At 42.9% G+C, this 18,737-nt stretch overlaps 2 protein-coding genes across 6 annotated transcripts in view; one reads left to right on the forward strand and one right to left on the reverse strand.

Annotated features, from left to right (window-relative positions):
- rhogb (ras homolog family member Gb) overlaps nucleotides 1–18,737 on the reverse strand; it is a 28,442-nt gene that overhangs the window by 9,508 nt on the left and 197 nt on the right. The window contains exons 1-3 of one of the 2 annotated variants that reach the window (XM_015976482.3): nucleotides 6,208–6,605; nucleotides 1,429–1,526; nucleotides 882–1,036 (exon numbers count right to left, since the gene is read on the reverse strand). In XM_015976482.3, the coding sequence (XP_015831968.1) occupies nucleotides 882–1,010 (129 nt within the window). In that variant the 5' untranslated portion in view covers nucleotides 1,011–1,036; nucleotides 1,429–1,526; nucleotides 6,208–6,605. Of the gene's footprint in view, nucleotides 1–881; nucleotides 1,037–1,428; nucleotides 1,527–6,207; nucleotides 6,606–18,737 lie in introns of those variants that run through there. The other variant, XM_070555432.1, reaches the window with a different exon arrangement.
- The window catches only part of stim1b (stromal interaction molecule 1b), a 56,423-nt gene that overhangs the window by 6,332 nt on the left and 31,354 nt on the right, over nucleotides 1–18,737 (forward strand). The window lies entirely within an intron of this gene.

Below are 18,737 nucleotides of genomic sequence, written 5' to 3' on the forward strand. Positions count from 1 at the left end.
ATATTATATTATATATTATTATACTACATATTACTATATTACATTATCTTGCTTTTGAATACTGATTTTATAATTGTATCTCAATTTTAGATTTTTTTATGCTGTCCTTTTATCATCGTGTCTTTGTTCATCACTTTGGTCAGCTGTCATGCTGTTTTTAAATATGTTATAGAAATAAGCTTGCTATGGTGTAATATATTGTTTTCTTAAGTAGTTCATTATTTTGAATACATATTGTATTTCATGGTTGTTAAAACACAAACTTTAGTTTCGCTACAAGGCAACCCAGCGAAACTGAAACTGCAGTCGCCAAATCTGACCACAGGATGTCACTGTTACTCAATTCTTATATAGTTCACTTTTAAGTCACACAGACAAATATGACGTATAAAAGATGATTAATTGTCCACAGCAATCTTCGAGCCACACTGACGTTCATGTTTATAGTCTTCATTAATATTAGAAACAAACTGACGTCCTTGAACGAGGCATTAATGTCTCCTAAGAGGTCATAGAAGCGGAACAACGAGCAACCTGCTGGCCTGCTACCTTCACAAAACAGGGCAGGCATGTCAGGAAAAGTCACTTATATATCCTCTAAGTGTCGGGCATTTACAACGAACATGTAGAAAACGTAGAAGCTACGGAACCCACAGCTCGGTTCTCTACAAGCGACAAGGTTCTGGGATGCTTTGGCCCTTTGCCTCCTTACTGAGACTTCTCTCCCAGCTAAACAGAATTGTTTTTCGAACATTTGATTACTGCAGATTGCTGAGTTATCATGTATCATCGGGTATCCTACTATCCTCTCACCAGCTTAACTTTCTGGTGTCTCCGTGTTCTGGAGAACACCTGAAGCGGTGGTGTGTTTAAGGACTCACCTGGCTGCTGTAGTTGTCAAACACGGTGGGGATGTACTCTTTGGGAAAGGCTCCAGTGGTGTAGGAGATCAGGAGGCAGGTCTTCCCCACGGCACCGTCACCCACAACCACACACTTCACGGTCTGCATGGTTCGGTCTCTGAGCTGTCTGAGTCCTGTAGCAGGCGGAAAACAGGAAATCCACGCTGACTTCCTTGTGGGTGCGTGTGCGTGTGTGTGTGTGTGTGTTAAACAGCCATTTGGTACTGTCTACTTGCTGGCTCACTGATGATGGGATTATTTTAGACATCAGTTCCTTCCTGTTTTCCGTAACGACTCCGCCTTCAATTCACACTGTGGATGTTTTGCATGACACAGTTACTGTCTATCATGCTGTGGGTATTCTGTGTCTGTCGGGTGGTTTTGTGTTTTTAATCATTTGTGTAGTTGTGGGTTTAGGTGATTATTTTAAATGTTTGATATCATTTGGAACCATTTCAGCGTTTGTTTCCTGCATCCTGTTGTAAGGAAAAACACAGACACACACCAGCACGCCTAATGACTTTACCTTCACACTCCCTGATGGTAAAGTCGTAGCAATGATGCTGACAGCGACGCCTCGGGTTCTTCTGGTTACTGCAGTTTGTTCAGACGTCCATCGTCTCCCTGCAGAGAAGGAAGTTGGTCCTGTGTTAGTATTTGTGTTTATGCAAATAATGGCCAAAGAAAACATTCGCTATACAAAACAATGATGTTATCCTCCACATGCACACGCACGCACACATGCATTTGCATACCAGGGTGAATAAATAACATTTTCATGGCTGGCTCACTGAGCCCATTACAGTTTGTCTAGAAGATCGAGAACAGCTGAAGAATGGAATCGGGTTCTAAAAATGTTCTTCTTGTCAAAAACAGCCTTCTGGCTCCGTTTTGTCCATGATGCTGAAGTGCTGCTGAGGTCCAGAACAGACCTCATGTTCACAAGCAGAGCCAATAATAACTCGGTAAGAATCAGGATGGAAGGAACTTATGGCCACCTTTCCCGGGTCGACATTCAGGTCATTAAGTTTCATGAGCGTTTTGTTCACAGATCCATTTGAATCGGCGCCAAACCAACACCAGAACCACGGCCTGGTGCTTGGTCCATGGTGTTAGATTCATATCACCAAGTAGGTACAGGAACAGTGAAAACGCCCAAAAAACGATTAGACAAGTTAACCCTCCCACTGTCTTCATGGGTGACCCTGCCAGGAAAGTTGAGCATTGAGCAGGATTGATGGTTTATCCCTTGAGGTCCACGTGACAGGGGTGAGGTGGTGCTCACTCCTCACCCCTGTCACGTGGACCTCAAGGGATAAACCATCAATCCTGCTCAATGCTCAACTTTCCTGGCAGGGTCATACCCATGAAGACAGTGGGAGGGTTAAAAGAAAAAGAAAATCTGTTTTATTACATCTGTGGCCCCATCTCCTCCCTCTCTGCTGTGCTTTGGCTTCATAGAATTGATATCTCAGTGGGCTGGAATGTTCGGGGAGATTTCAAATGTCTCGAAACATTCTCAAACGGTTTCGGTTTCCTCTTGCCAGTTTCAGCGTGCTTTTCTCATGTCGCAGAAAATTTAACTTGTTCAAAACAACCAATGTCCAAGTGGTCTCAGATACATCGCAGCTATCTGGAACTCATTCAGACCCACCTGGAACCTGTCTACCTAATGGTCGCTCAGGTGGTAGAGCGGGTTGTCCAGTAATCGGAAGGTTGCAGGTTTAATCCCGGCTCTGACCAGAGAATGCTGCTGTTGTTTCTTTGGGCAAGACACTTAGCCCACCTTGCTTGCTGGTGGTGGTTGGAGGGACCGGTGGCGCCTGTGTTATGGAATCACACTAGCATCATTTCCACTCCACCTGGACCGGGTTGGAAATTGGATTTCTCCGCCCTCTTTCCGAGGCAGCCTACCTGGAGCTGAACAGGGCTGACACACCCACTGATGGCTGATTGGCCAGCTCAAAATCACTCGTACCATTAAGTGGAGCCTCTGATTGGCGAGCAGAATCAGCCCACGGGGGCTTCCCACATGCGCAATTCATTATCCTTCTGGATGCTGTAGGGTAAATGGGTGAATGACTGACTGTGTTGTGAGGTGCCTTGGGGGGTTGTGGAACCTAAAGAAGGCACTTTACAAATACAGGCCATTTTTATCATTTAACCTTTAGTTTCTGGGTCAAAGAGGCTTTTGGTATGAGTTGGAGGCCAGATAAGGAACACTGTTAACTTTTTGACTAGGATGTAGAGCTGGACAATAATTCAGTAATGATGTTTATCTATTGATAGACGTGTGGTGTGATCGGGATAAACTTTGATCAAAAGTTTTCTTTCTTTTTTCATTGTAGTCTTATTGGGTAGCTTAAAACTAGACTCATTACTTCCATCCAACCAATCGAAAACAGACCGAAGGACGCTCGACCAAGCCCTCTCCTCTCAAACCTGGACAGACCACACGTAGCTTAGAGTTCACCAGCATGGCAACATGTTTGTCCAACAAAAAGCAAACAGTCCCTTTCTAAACTTGTAACAGAAGCTGAGCCCAATCCTTCAGCTGACTGCTGCACATATGGTCAGTTTCCCATTTTTGGTTTTTTACCCTTTCGTAAATGGTAAATGGTCTGTATGTGATATAGCGCCACCTAGAGTCCTGGAACCCCCCAAGGCGCTTTACAACACAATCATTCACACACACATTCACACACTGGTGGTGTTGAGCTATGATGTAGCCACAGCTGCCCTGGGGCGCACTGACAGAGGCGAGGCTGCCGCCACCGGTCCCTCCGACCACCAGCAGGTCGGTAGCGCCGCTACAGCTGATCTTAAAGAGGCAGTTTTGGCTTGCTTTTACAAACGAAAGTAAAACATATCTCCTTGCTGTGTTCGTCATTTTAACACCTTAATCTAACAGCTGAATCTCCCGCCCTTCATTAGTTTCTACAGGAGTGATTCATCACTAAATTAAATAATTCAGCTGTGTTCCTGATCTAAAAAAAAACAGGAAATTTGCTAGAAGCAGACTGCAGCGCCAGGTATGTCAGCTCCATTTTTGTAAGTCCAACAGAGCAGCCCGCATGGACGCCCGCAACGGCATTATCCGTCCTTGCGGGCCTGCTGGAGAGCCCTCGCAAGGACGGATGGAGTCGAGCTCTCTTTTCTAAACATCCGTCTGTGGAGTCGGAGAACGCAAGCTTGTGATTGGTCAGGACGCCGCTGTCGTCCACAACGCCGCCATTGTGCCCTCAAAATCATAAATAGAGCAGAGGATATCTAGCGGCAGACACAGAGAAGCTAGAAGAATACCTCGCAGGAAAACTAAAAATGTGAACGTTTTATTTCCCCGTGACTAGAGAAGTGAAACGATAAGCAGCAAGCATTTATTCCTGGATGGAAATGACAGGAAACGTGGGTTTAGAGGTGGCGAGCGCATGAAGAGGTGGAGGAGGATGAGGGACAAATGTGTCCATGTTAAAAAGCCTCTTAAATACATAAAAACACAATATAAACACACTATCCTGGAGCAGATACATGACAGGATACCACAAAACAGCACTACGCCCTCTGGTGTCCTGGCGGGGAGTTGCTTTTCAACGCTCCCCAGGAGACGAAGAAGTATGAAGGCAAAACGTCTCCGTCCGTGCGTCTCTCCCTGTTGGAGCTGACGGAGACATATAAATTAGGCTTTAGTTAAAGTTAAAATCAATCATCACAGTGGTGAAACTACATCTCCATGATTGACCCATCCCCATGGGGAGCAGTGAGCGGCGAAAACATGTTTAAAGATTTTCAATTCATTTAGCTTTTGTGTCGTAACAGAAGTAGTTCACGTTATTAAAGACACACAAATAGGTCCATATTGTGTGTGTGTGTGTTCTTTATTAGAGGTAGTTCATTAAGGAATAGGACAACAAGCTGCTCTTAGAATACAGTTTCTATATTTTTTAAAAATGATTGTCAGTAATTATTGACAGATTAATATTTATTTTTTATCGATACAATTTTTTTCTATGTTTGACTCCAACTAGCTGCCAACAAAAAGATCAGAAGACCAGTTTCCTGCTTGTGCATCCTACTGGTTGAAATGTGGAATTCCAACTGTCGTAAACAACCCTTCTGTAGCTAGCACTTACAGCAAGCTAACAATATCACGAGCCAACTAATAACCACAAAGTAAAAAGATCCACACTGTTGGACAAACAATCCAGTAGCAACAAAGCCAAGCCACCATCAGTCCGGGTGGCTTAGTCAGTCATAGCCTCCTTGAGTTCTCTTAAGCTAGTGTAGGCCGCGCCGATGTTCACTCTGGTTTTAGCGATTTACTAAAGACAATAAAGACCTTCTTACTTTTACTTCCAGGCTCCACCCTGATGATGACAAAAATGCTACTTTTTTCTTTTTCTTCTTCTTGTGCTTTTTATTTAATGGTGGGTGAACTGAAAAATCTACCTGCTAGCATTTATATCAGCTCTCCTCCCACTATAGGGCTCCTACCCGTCCCACCAGACTGTTCAGTAGTTCTGGTCAGCACAGGAAGTTGTTGGTAAGGTTTCTACCTACAGAATCACTAAACCCCACTTTTGAACAAATAGCTTAAAGTGTTTAAAACTATTAAGTGTTACTTTAAGCTCATGTTCAGACGCACATTAATGTTTTCATCAGCTGTGACTAATGATGGCATCCAGTCTTTTACTTCACATCCAGCTGGAAATCCATTTCCAACAGAAACGACTGCAGCAGCGAGTGAAGCTGGAGTCAGAACCGAGGTCCGTTTCAGGTCTCTCAGCTGTTAATCTTTGGGTTCTGGGACAACAAGAAGAGCTGCGTCTGAATCCAGCAGCAGAAACACTGAGTCAGACGTCTGTTGAAGAACCAGGTTCAGCCCAGACTCTGGGGACTCCCCCACCTCCCCCGTTAGGGTGGAGGGTCCAAACGGCCACTTATGCTGAGAGGACAACTCTGGTCTTCAGCTGGATCTGTTCCTAAAGTGCGCGCACACACACACACACACACACACACTTGTATTTATGTTTGTGTGCACCTTTAAAGACTTCCATTCATTTTAGGAACTCCACTGTTTCTAAACTTAAACTAAAATTTTAGGGTGCTTAGCGTTGTGTGGAGCAGTAAAATGCCTCCACAATGTAAAGATGTCCACACGTTACTGTTAAAATGTGTCCACTTAAACATTTAAACACAAGTACACACACGCTCATGCCATAAACACACAAGGAGTTAAGGCTGCTGGACCAGGAGATCGCTTCAGAGGAACCAGCCGTTGGCGTGTCATAACCGTTGTGTTACTCACGTCTGGAAAAAGATGTTTTCAGCAGAAACGTGCTCTTGTGGTTTTGTGCTGAAATTAAGAAGCAACTCTTAGAAACAAGAACACAAATTTTAAAAAGACTCAAACGTGATGTAGATGGTGGGGGAAATGCCTCCAGAGCCTCCCTCTCAGCTCCATTGTTGTGTTTTCTGGGAGTGATGAGATGCATGACGCAGCCAAGATGGCGGTGGTGGAAACCGCCCACTGGGCTTCAGTTAGGCTCTTTAGAAACCTACAAGTGATGTTACAGAGGGTTTGTGGAGGCATCTGGGAGCCTCAGGTAGTTTAGAAGTAGTCAGACCGTGGCGGTAATGGGGCGCAATCTTATCCTTTTAGTAGTAGTAGTGGTAGTGGTAGTAGTATTGGTGGTAGTAGTAGTAGTTGAAGTAGTAGTGGTAGTTGCAGTAGTAGTAGTAGTAGTGGTAGTGGTAGTAGTAGTTGCAGTAGTAGTGGTAGTTGCAGTAGTATTAGTAGTGGTGGTTGTAGTAGTAGTAATTGCAGTAGTAGTAGAAGTAGAAGCAGTAGTGGTAGTAGTAGCAGTAGTGGTAGTAGTAGCAGTAGTGGTAGTAGTGGTAGTAGTAGTGGTATTAGTGGCAGTAGTAGTGGTAGTAGCAGTAGTGGTAGTAGTAGCAGTAGTAGTGGTGGTAGTGGTAGTAGTAGTGGTAGTGTTAGTAGTAGTAGTAGTGGTAGTGTTAGTAGCAGTAGTAGTAGTAGTGGTAGTATTAGTAGCAGTAGTGGTAGTAGTAGTAGTAGCATTATTAGTAGTAGTTGTAGCATTGGTAGCAGTAGTGGTAGTAGTAGTAGTAGTAGTAGTAGTAGTGGTGGTAGTAGTGGTAGTTGTAATAGTGGTAGCAGTAGTAGTAGTAGTGGTAGTGGTAGTGTTAGTAGCAGTAGTAGTAGTAGTGGTAGTATTAGTAGCAGTAGTAGTAGTAGTGGTAGTATTAGTAGCAGTAGTAGTAGTAGTGGTAGTATTAGTAGCAGTAGTGGTAGTAGTAGTAGTAGCATTATTAGTAGTAGTTGTAGCATTGGTAGCAGTAGTGGTAGTAGTAGTAGTAGTAGTAGTAGTGGTGGTAGTAGTGGTAGTTGTAATAGTGGTAGCAGTAGTAGTAGTAGCAGTAGTGGTGGTAGTAGCAGTAGTGGTAGTAGTAATAGTTGTAGTAGTAGTAGTAGTGTGGTAGAAGTGATGGTAGTAGTGGTAGTAATGGTAGTAGTGGTGGTAGTAGTGATGGTAGTAGTGGTATTAATGGTAGTAGTAGTAGTAGTGGTAGTAGTAGTTTATTTCAAACAAACAAACAAATCAAATATAATTTACAATTGTCGTCCGTATTTCATCCTAATTGTTATGTCTGAAAAGAAGTAGGCTGTAGTATAAACATATGTCCCTACCCCTCTTGTACATATTATCCTTTACTTAAACTCATTATTATTATTATTATCGTTGTTATTGTTATTGTTATTATTAGTATTATTATTAGTAGTAGTAGTAGTAGTAGTAGTAATATTATTATACTTATTATAATATTTATTATTACACTTATTATTATTATTATTATTATCGTTGTTATTGTTATTGTTATTATTATTATTATTATTAGTAGTAGTAGTAGTAATATTATTATACTTATTATAATAATTATTATTACACTCATTATTATTATTATTATCGTTGTTATTGTTATTATTATTATTATTATTAGTAGTAGTAGTAGTAGTAGTAATATTATTATACTTATTATAATAATTATTATTACACTTATTATTACTATTATGCCAAACTTAACACAAAACTCATTAAAACATCAAATAGTACAAATCACCCAAACAGCGCACCAAAAAAAAACCCCACATTTTTGTCAACACGAGCATGATGATCCTTAATAAAGGCCAAGCTATTTTCCTCTTTATAATTGTTTAGATAATGTTTTTTATAGTTAATTTTAAACTGGTTAATTTTTGTACTTTCATTTCGTCTTCAAAGCTATTCCATACTTTCAACTCCTGCTGTTGTGATGCACACATTTTCTTACACTATGCATTGTTCGGTTTAGTACTCTTCTCACGTTATATTCCCCATCTCTTTCTGTAAACACTTTCTGTATTTTATTAAGTATTCATTTATTTTTCCCTTTTATGTAATTTGTGCTGTTTTAAAATTAACTACCGTAATTTCCGGACTATAGAGCGCACCTCGATATAAGCCGCACCAACAAAAAAAAGGGGGGTTTCTACACACACGCCGCCGCACTCAAATACAAGCCGCGGGGCAGCAGCCGCATGCGGGTCTCCGGCGCACAGCGCATGTACGGCCATAATATAAGATAATTAGACAGAAAGACGCTACACGGAGGTTTTTTCGTTGTTGTTTTAATTCAACAAAATGAATTATAAACACGGGTGAACGTGCCTGCAAGTTTAGAAAAGAAAACTGATAGCATTCATATTTCTGGATGGTTATAAAATAAAAATAGAACTGACACGTTATTACCGGTAATTTGCATGTTTAGAAGAAAAGAACAGCGCTGACTCAGCATTAATAAGCCCTGGATGATTAGAAAATAAAAACTGCACACAAAACATGCCTGGTTAGTAAATAAAACACACTTGCCTACCAGAAAAAGTCATTCGCTCTCATCTTCCTCTTGTGCACCAAAGCCATTAAAGTCCTCTTCTTCAGTGTCGGAGTTGAACAGCCTCAGAAGAGCGTCGTCACATACCTTTTCTGTGGCGATGTCAGTGTCGCTGTCCGTGTTGCTGTCATCATCCCTGGGTGAAGCTGGCTTGAATGAGTTCTTCCTGCTGCCGTCTCCAGCGCCGAACCGTGGATTCATTCATGCCAAGCTTACGTGCGGCAGCACTGTTTCCCTCCTTTACTGCCAGATCGATGCCTTCAACTTAAATGCGGCATCATATGAACTCATACGTGTAGTTACCATGATGAGGGGGTATGGAGTTGAAAAAAGTTCTTCGTGGTGCCGGCTGCTTGCATGTGCTAAATTAAAATGAGCACTTTCTCCCATTTCCACTTTTGACTTCCACCTGTTTCACTTTCTGCTAAAGCGCCCCCTGCAGGTGAAGGGAAACCTTCAGTAAAGCCGCACCTCACTATAAGCCGCATGGTTCAAAGCGTGGGAAAAAAGTAGCGGCTTATATATGAGGTTCCGAATGTGCCAAAAATGTGTCTATGTATTGTCTCAGTCTGTCGTTACTCTCTGTTGTCACGTGCTGTTGTCTCGTGCTGTTGTCACGTGCTGTTGTCTGGTGCTGTTGTCTCGTGCTGTTGTCTCGTGCTGTTGTCTGGTGCTGTTGTCACGTGCTGTTGTCTCGTGCTGTTGTCTCGTGCTGTTGTCACGTGCTGTTGTCTGGTGCTGTTGTCTCGTGCTGTTGTCACGTGCTGTTGTCACGTGCTGTTGTCACGTGCTGTTGTCTGGTGCTGTTGTCACGTGCTGTTGTCACGTGATGTTGTCTGGTGCTGTTGTCACGTGATGTTGTCTGGTGCTGTTGTCTCGTGCTGTTGTCTGGTGCTGTTGTCACGTGCTGTTGTCTCAGTCTGTCGTTACTTAGACACATATAAATACATAGACACATATAAATACATAGACACATATAAATACATAGACACATATAAATACATAGACATAGACACATATAAATACATAGACACATTTAAATACATAGACATAGACACATATAAATACATAGACACATTTAAATACATAGACACATATAAATACATAGACACATTTAAATACATAGACATAGACACATAGAAATACATAGACACATTTAAATACATAGACACATATAAATACATAGACACATATAAATACATAGACACATTTAAATACATAGACACATATAAATACATAGACACATATAAATACATAAACACATTTAAATACATAGACATAGACACATATAAATACATAGACACACATTACAGCAATGCAGTGCAGTGAGTGTACAAATACATAGACACGCACAGAAATACATAGACACATTTTTGGCACATTCGGAACCTCATACTTATAGACCCTTTTACTGTTTGTAAACAATATGACGTCAGCGAGAATGCGCGCAGCTTGGCAACAGAGAATGGCGTTGTGTCAGGCTTTATCAAGCTACGCTGCGGGGTTATCACCGGCAAATCTTGAATGTTGTATTATTAAACTCACTTTAACGAATGGCAACAGACTCCCGGATCCCTGTGGCATTACGGAATGGGTGGACGATGTAGGTGCGTGGCCAGATATCCAGTGGCCCGATATATATACGTTTTTAGTGGAGAGGCCCAGTAAGGACACACGTGAGACGCTACAGGCATACAAGTCGTTAGATGCATACAACTATGTTGTCTGTGGCCACGTACAGAAAGTAAAATATCACGACATAGACTCTGAGTTTTGCGTCTTGAAGGCAGAAGTCCTTCCTAGCCAAAGACAAGGACACAAGACTGCTACGTACGAGGCTTGGGTCATAGTAAACAAACCAGAGAACTACGTCTTCACAGCCAACTGTACCTGCATGGCAGGGTGAGTATAGCATGTTTCTTTTTTTAGCGTGCTCAGAGTACAATCATGTTAATTTTAGAGAAATACAGTTTATACTAATATGCAGTGGGAAAATACAGATGAATTAGAATGAAATGTTAATTTGAAGCATGAAATAAAGCGTATAAATTTGTTTAATTCTGTAATTTTGATGTTCCAGACTTGGGTCATGCTGCAGCCACGCAGCAGCAATTTTATTCAAAGTTGAGCTTTGTGTTAGGATGGGAAAAACAGAAAACCTCGCCTGTAAATAGACTGCTTAAAAGCAAACCAGCAAACGCAACTTACTTTATTTAATGGAACACACGTTAACCAGCTTTCTGGTGTAATCTTAGTACCTGATATAAAATGGGCGCTACAAACTCGAGCATTTCGGATCGTGTTTTCAGTCGTTTTCATCAACCCTTTTGATGGCCTGCAGCCACAGACGCCTCCGATTTTGTTGAAATGGATGTGCTCCCTTCGGAATTCTGTAAAGTTTCAGTCCACTGATTGAAGAGAAGCGATGCTGGCATCCATACACGCAACAACCCGACATTTTTATGTGCTCAGAACTTCAAAACAAAGGGTTTAAAATGCTGTTTTGGTATCGAGTGTGAATGAGGAAGCCTTCACTCTCGTTGCCAGGCCGCGCGCGCAACTTTTGATGACGTAGGTAGTAAAAGGGTCTATAGTCCGGAAAATACGGTATATCCCTTAGACCCAGACCTCTACACAGTACCTCAGATAGGGCAGTAGCATCATGTCGTATATATATATATATATATATATATATATATATATATATATATATATATATGTGTGTGTATGTATGTATAAAGTGCTTTCTGGTCGAAAATCTGCTTAGTTTTTCCCATTATAGCAAGCCTCCCTCTGACATATTTGATGTGTGGCTTTCAGCAGATTTTATTGTCTATAATCACTCCAAGAAATGTTATTTCATATACTCTTTTAATGTGTACTTTATTAATAACTATATCTACTTCATTGTGTCTCTTTTGATTTCCAAACCGCAAACATTTTTCCAGTTTCCTTATCAATGTTGTGGTTAACTGTGTCAGATGCTTCCTTTTGATCTGAGTCCCACTCAGACTCGCAGGTAAGGTCAGCCTAAAGGTCTAGACCAAGCATAGCCAGAGCTAAATAACATAGCTTTGCTTTTTGGTGTAGCCACGCATGATTAGAGCCTCAGCAGGGATACCATTGACCTATGCCAGGGGTCCTCCACTAAATTGGTTCAAGGGCCGCAGTTTTCTTCCAGCAGACATTGCGAGGGCCAGATGCTGTTCGATTAGGACTTTCACATCTGGAATCGCTCAGCCCCGCCCGCATTGCGTATATTACTTTCATACCTGGGTGGCTTGGTACTTTTTCCGGGTGGTTTTGCGGCCCGTATCCTCTGATGTTCTGCTCAGGGCTGGCCAGGGCCAACGGCAACGACTGATTGGCCGGCTCAAATACACGCCTACTTTAGAGGGAGCCTCCGACTGGCAGAATCAACCAGCGGGGGCTCCCCTCATGCGCAGTCCATTATTGTTCCTCATCGCCCCGACTGAAGCTGCAACCGCTCTCTGAGCTGTCTGCCTTTGTAGCATACAGATCACCTTACACTGTTTACTCGTCATCTCTTGTGTGTGGAGTGGAGATGGCTCCCCCCAGCTTTGCCACACACACGCCAGCCACCATTTGGGGTTCACTGGCCTAGCCAGTCGCAGCGCTGTGTTGGTTTGGTGGGCAGGATGATGTAGAAGCTCATTTGAAGTGGCTGTGGCATTGAGTCTGACTGTTTAGACTTTGCTTTTCTTTGAGCCAAGAGCCGATAGCGGTACCTGAGGTCCTGTCCACACGTAGCCGGGATCTGCCAAAACATAGATATTTTTCTACGTTTTGGCCTGTCATCCACACGAAAACGGATCTTTTTAAAAACTCCGGCCAAAGTGAAGATCTGCGTTTTCTCCGTTTTGGGTGTCTGCGTGTGGACAGACAAAACCGGAGTTTTAAGGTCCGCAACGTCACTTTCCGCGACAAAAAGATGCTGACATCACGTGTGCGACCTGTGTTTACCCTAGCCGACAGCATGGATGCCCTCAGAGCTGCGCTCGCTTTATCAATTGTCCAAGCGCTTTTTGCTTGTTTGTTTTTGAAAGCGGAATTACTGCTCCTTGCGGAAGACCACAGACGAAGGACGAGGTTAAGAACGGGGGAAGTACTGCCACCTACAGGTCTGGCATGTCCTTAACAACGTATTTATCCGGGTACGTGTGGACAGTTTTTTTTAAACGAGGTGGTGTGGATGCAAGTTCTTGGAGGGGCGGATATTCGTTTTTGAAAAAACCCGGCTACGTGCGGACTAGACCTGAGTCCTTTATTTAGAAAAGGGACAGATTTGCATTTTCTACAGCGTATGGTGGACTGCCCGGTTGACTGACATCCATAGCGGTGAGCACGTCATGGTGTTTGTTGCTCAATAGCATGTGGAGGCAGTTTGAGAGTCAACCGTAGGTCACACCCCATGACCGAGCTCCCCTATTGGCTGTGGCCAGACTGTATTTTCACATGTATAGGAGGGCTACCAGGCCAGGGTTGATGTAGTTTAGACAAACTGAGTAAGAAAATAAATCAGATTTTAGTTGTGACAGCTCCGTCCTGGTCTCAGGTCTAATTAAGACTCTGGTCCTGGTTATGAAAGCTCTTTTGTTAAGATTGAAACAAACTTAAGATTATTTTTTATTTTTCAGAAGTGAAGACATTTTCAGCCTTGTGGTTAATTTTCTAATTCAGATGATGCAGAGCCAGTCGTTGGGACTCTCTGTGGTGGAGGTTCAGAGTTCCAGGAACTCATAGGTTCAGGTTTTGTCATGTCAGCTGTTTTTGTTCTAGTCAGCTGCTTTAAATGCATCTCTGAGGAACCAAAAGCAAATCTCCAGGCGTGGATTTAAGACGTTTACACAACATCAGAAAAACCCGTCTGAAGACCACAGCTGGTCCACGGCAAGGAGAAGACCATCAGGAGCAACGGGAGGAGGACCAGCAGAAAGATGCTGGGCCAAACTGGGACTGGGACCTACTGATTCTCATTAGCATCATTACAGATCGAGTAGATCCCACAGCAGATGTTCAGACCTAAAGACAGGTGTGAGAAGAGGATCTGAAACAAGCCTTCAGACCTTTAATCTGATCCCATCTCTACGGAGGAAACCCAAAGTCGTTTTCAGACACCAAACTCTAATTTTATCACCTGAATGAAGCATTTCCTGACACCCCCCCACCCCACCCCCCCCCACACACACACAGGCCAAAGAGGAACTGTCTGAGTTCAGATCGAAACAGGAAGGGTTTATCCAACACATCCTGTCAGTTGCAGCCTGTCTGACATCAGAGAAATTACTTTGTCCAAAGCTTAAGGTGGACTTCTTTTGAACAAAGGAGTTTTTGACTTCAGTAGTTTAGGAATCAGTAAAACCAAACCAGACCCGGTACTGTTGTGGTAGACCAGGGGAGCCCAACCCTTCCTTGACTATTTTCATTCTTTCATGCTTTACATACAGTCAGGTCCATAAATATTGGGACATCGACAAAATGCTAACATTTTTGGCTCTATACACCACAATGGATATCAAATGAAAGGAACAAGATGTGATTTAACTGCAGACTGTCAGCTTTTATTTGAGGTATTTACATCCAAATCAGGTGAACGGTGTAGGAATTACAACAGTTTGCATATGTGCCTCCCATTTGTTAAGGGACCAAAAACAATGGGACAGAATAAGAACCATAAATCAAACTTATACATTTCAATACTTGGTTGCAAATCCTTTGCAGTCAATTACAGCCTGAAGTCTGGAACACATAGACATCACCAGACGTTGGGTTTCATCCCTGGTGATGCTCTGCCAGGCCTCTGCTGCAACAGTCTTCAGTTCCTGCTTGTTCCTAGGGCTTTTTCCCTTCAGTTCTGTCTTCAGCAAGTGAAATGCATGCTCAATCGGATTCAGGTCAGGTGACTGACTTGGCCATTGCAAAACAGTCCACTGCTTTCCCTTCAGAAACTCTTTGGTTGCTTTTGCAGTATGCTTTGGGTCATTGTCCATCTGCACTGTGAAGCGCCGTCCAATGAGTTCTGAGGCATTTGGCTGAATATGAGCAGATAACATTGCCCGAAACAGTTCAGAATTCATCGTGCTGCTTTTGTCAGCAGTCACATCATCAATAAACACAAGAGAACCAGTTCCACTGGCAGCCATACAGGCCCACGCCATGACACTTTCAGAACCATGCTTCACTGATGAGGTGGTATGCTTAGGATCATGAGCAGTTCCTTTCCGTCTCCATACTCTTCTCTTCCCATCACTCTGGTACAAGTTGATCTTGGTCTCATCTGTCCGTAGGATGTTGTTCCAGAACTGTGAAGGCTTTTTTTAGATGTTGTCTGGCAAACTCTAATCTGGCCTTCCTGTTTTTGGGGCTCACCAGTGGTTTACATCTTGTGGTGAACCCTCTGTATTCACACTGGTGGAGTCTTCTCTTGATTGTTGACTTTGACACAGATACACCTCCCTCCTGGAGAGTGTCCTTGATCTGGCCAACTGTTGTGAAGGGTGTTTTCTTCACCAGGGAAAGGATTATTCAGTCATCCACCACGGTTGATTTCCGTGGTCTTCCGGGTCTTTTGGTGTTGCTGAGCTCACCGGTGCGTTCCTTCTTTTTGAGAATGTTGGTTTGGCCACGCCTAATGCTTTGCTATCTCTCTGATAGGTTTCTTTTGTTTTTTCAGCCTAATGATGGCTTGCTTCACTGATAGTGACAGCTCTTTGGATTTCATCTTGACAGTTGACGGCAACAGATTCCAAATGCAGTTAGCACACTTGAAATGAACTCTGGACCTTTTATCTGCTCATTGTAATTGGGATAATGAGGGAATAACACACACCTGGCCACAATTGTCCTATTACTTTTGGTCCCTTAACAAGTGGGAGGCACATATGCAAACTGTTGTAATTCCTACACCGTTCACCTGATTTGGATGTAAATACCCTCAAATAAAAGCTGACAGTCTGCAGTTAAAGCACATCTTGTTCCTTTCATTTGATATCCATTGTGGTGGTGTATAGAGCCAAAAATGTTAGCATTGTGTCGATGTCCCAATATTTATGGACCTGACTGTAAATGTTAGGCATGTCTAAATTTTTGGTCTTGCTAAAGGACATGCCAACAGCTGTTGGTGTTTATTTTTAAGCAGTACGCTTCAAGCCAATCACTTTAGCAGCAACTTGAATGATATACTTATGATGTATAACCGTATCATCTGCGTACATAATAATGTCTCCATCTTTACATGCAGGCGGGCGTTTATGCTGAACAGCAGGGGCACAAATACAGACCCTTGTGGGTCTGTTGTGCAGGCCAGAGTGGAAGACGTGGAATTTTTGTCCCAACACCTACAACCTGATCAGATAGGTGTAATCTAAACCAGTTTAATGTCGTCGCACAGATTAAGGATCGTGAGTAAGCTTTATTTGAATAGCACCTTTCACAGGCATAAGCCACAAAGTGCTTCAACACACTGTAAAAAGTTTAAGCAATAAATAAGTAGAATAAAAACAGTAAATAAAAACATCATAAAAGGCCAAGACCACACAGAAAACAACTACCCACAAAAAAATAATAAACTAGACAAATGCCTGAATAAATAAATGAGTCTTAGGTTAGCTTTTGAACTTGTCAGCAGAGACGGTTACAAGCAGAGCCGTGGGTAGATCGTTCCAGAGCCTAGGAGCTACAGCCTCGAAGGAACGGTCGCCTCTAGTGCAAAGTAAGTGCGAGGAACTTTAAGCAAGTTAAGACGCCTACACCTCAGAGCCCGCGCAGGGGTGTAGGGTTTGATCAGATCTCTGATGTGAGAGGGAGCCCGTCCATGCAGGGCTCTGACAACAAGAACCAGAATCTTGAACGTTCAGGCAGCCGGTGAAGTTCCTTTAGGATGGGGGATATGCGAGACCTCTTATTAGTGTGCGTCAGGATTCTCGCTGAAGTCAATGGAGCTCCTTCTTGTTCAGACGTAAACCAAGCTGTTACAATAGTCCAAACGGGAAGACACAAAAGCATGAAGAGGAGCTCCAAACCATTTCATGACACCATGGTTCTAAGTTTCGAGATATTCCTGAGCTGATAAAATCAGTTTCTTGTTAGCTGCTTGCTGCACAATTGACATTTCACTGTCAAAGATGGCTCCTAAATCACCCAGGTTCTGTTTAACCCCCGGGAAAGAATCAACAGGGGCAACAACAAGAGTTTCTGTTTCGTTAGCATCTCGGTCACTGAGGTCAGCTGACCAGCTTCTCCTGGAGGTGCCGAGAACGAAGCAGAAGCCTCCAAACCTCGGAGCTTTCTCAGTAGCAGCCCTGAGGTTTGGAATGCATTCAGATTAGGACGGCTTCCTCACTGTCGGGTTTTAAAGACTCGTCTGTTCTCAGGTGCCAGTAATTCAGAGTGAGATTGCATCAGTTTTTTTAGTCGCTTTTAAGTCAGTTTGAAATATTAGCTTTTTTTTGTTTTCATGGGTTTTTCTGTCATGTTTGTATTTATTTTATAATGAACCTATAACTTATTTTCAGAGTTATAGGAAATCGCTGTTTTTACTATTTTGGTTTTGGCTTGTTAAGCATTTTGGTTGGCACTCATGCTGTTGTAAACGCAACATAAATGAAGTAGACTTGACTTTGGCTGCAGGGAGTTTTCATTACGCCATTTATTTATCTCCACTAAACAATGGACCAGAGAATCTAACTTGCTCAGCTCAGACTGCCTAAAAGAACAATATAGCTGAATATCATCAGCATATAGGTGGAAAAAAATGTCACTGACCCTTTGAATGATCTCACCTAAAGGGGTCAAGTACAGCAAGAATAGAGCTGGACCCAGGACAAAGCCTTGGGGCACGCCACACAACAAATCTGCAGATTCAGACCTTATTGGGTTTGCTGCAACACTGAAGCTCAGTCTGATAAATAAGAGGAGAACCACTGAAGTACTGTCCCTGACAGTCCTAACGTATCCCTCCACCTCATCAGCAGAGCCTGATGATCAACTGTATCGAAGGATGAAGACAGGTCCAAGATAACCAGAACAGCTGCCTTCATCATGTCACTGGACACTTTCAGTAAAGCTGTTTCCGTAGAACGGTATTTACGGAAACCAGACTGAAACGGCTCAAGGATGTCACTTTGGTTCAGGAAAGTAGACGGCTGTTCGTAGACCACCTTATCAAGAATCTTAGGAAGAAACGGAAGATTGGAAATAGGCCTGCTGAGGTCAGGTGGGTCTAAGCCTGCTTTCTTCAGCAACGGCTCCACGATGGCATGTTTAAAAGGATTTGGAAACACACCAGTCATTAGGGAGAGGGTGGTCATTTTGGTAATACATGGGCCTAGTACCTCAAACACTTCCGAAGAGCCTACCAGGAATGACGTCGAATAAACAATAGGAGGGCTTCATCTTAACCACCTGCACCGAAATATCAACGAGATTGAAACCTGAGAAGCTCGTTTGAGATATTAAACAGGATTAAATTGTTGTCGGAGAAAGTTTTCCTTCATGTTTTCTCCTGAAGAAGATTCTCCTGCAGAGGAGTAGAACACGTCTGCTGATTGGTTATTGAAAGGTTTCAGATGGATCTCCAGCAGTGATCCTAACGCCCGTCCTCAAGCATCATGGTCCAGCATGCTCTACTTCCTACTTCAGCTCACCTGATTTCAATCAGCAGGTGATTCCCAGACTTCTGCAGAGCCTGATGAGCTGCTGCACAGGTGAATCAAGTGTGTTGGATTAGGGAAACAACTAAAACATGCTGGATACCAGCCCTTGGAAAAGGGATCTGTACTGTTTCCACTTCCAGATGTTTCACATCTGCTCTCAAATGTCCAACCTGCTCTGAAGCTTCGTTAGAAATTATTCTGATTCTTTCTA

The sequence above is a fragment of the Nothobranchius furzeri genome, chromosome 10, assembly GCF_043380555.1.
Source record: "Nothobranchius furzeri strain GRZ-AD chromosome 10, NfurGRZ-RIMD1, whole genome shotgun sequence".
Classification (NCBI taxonomy): domain Eukaryota; kingdom Metazoa; phylum Chordata; class Actinopteri; order Cyprinodontiformes; family Nothobranchiidae; genus Nothobranchius; species Nothobranchius furzeri.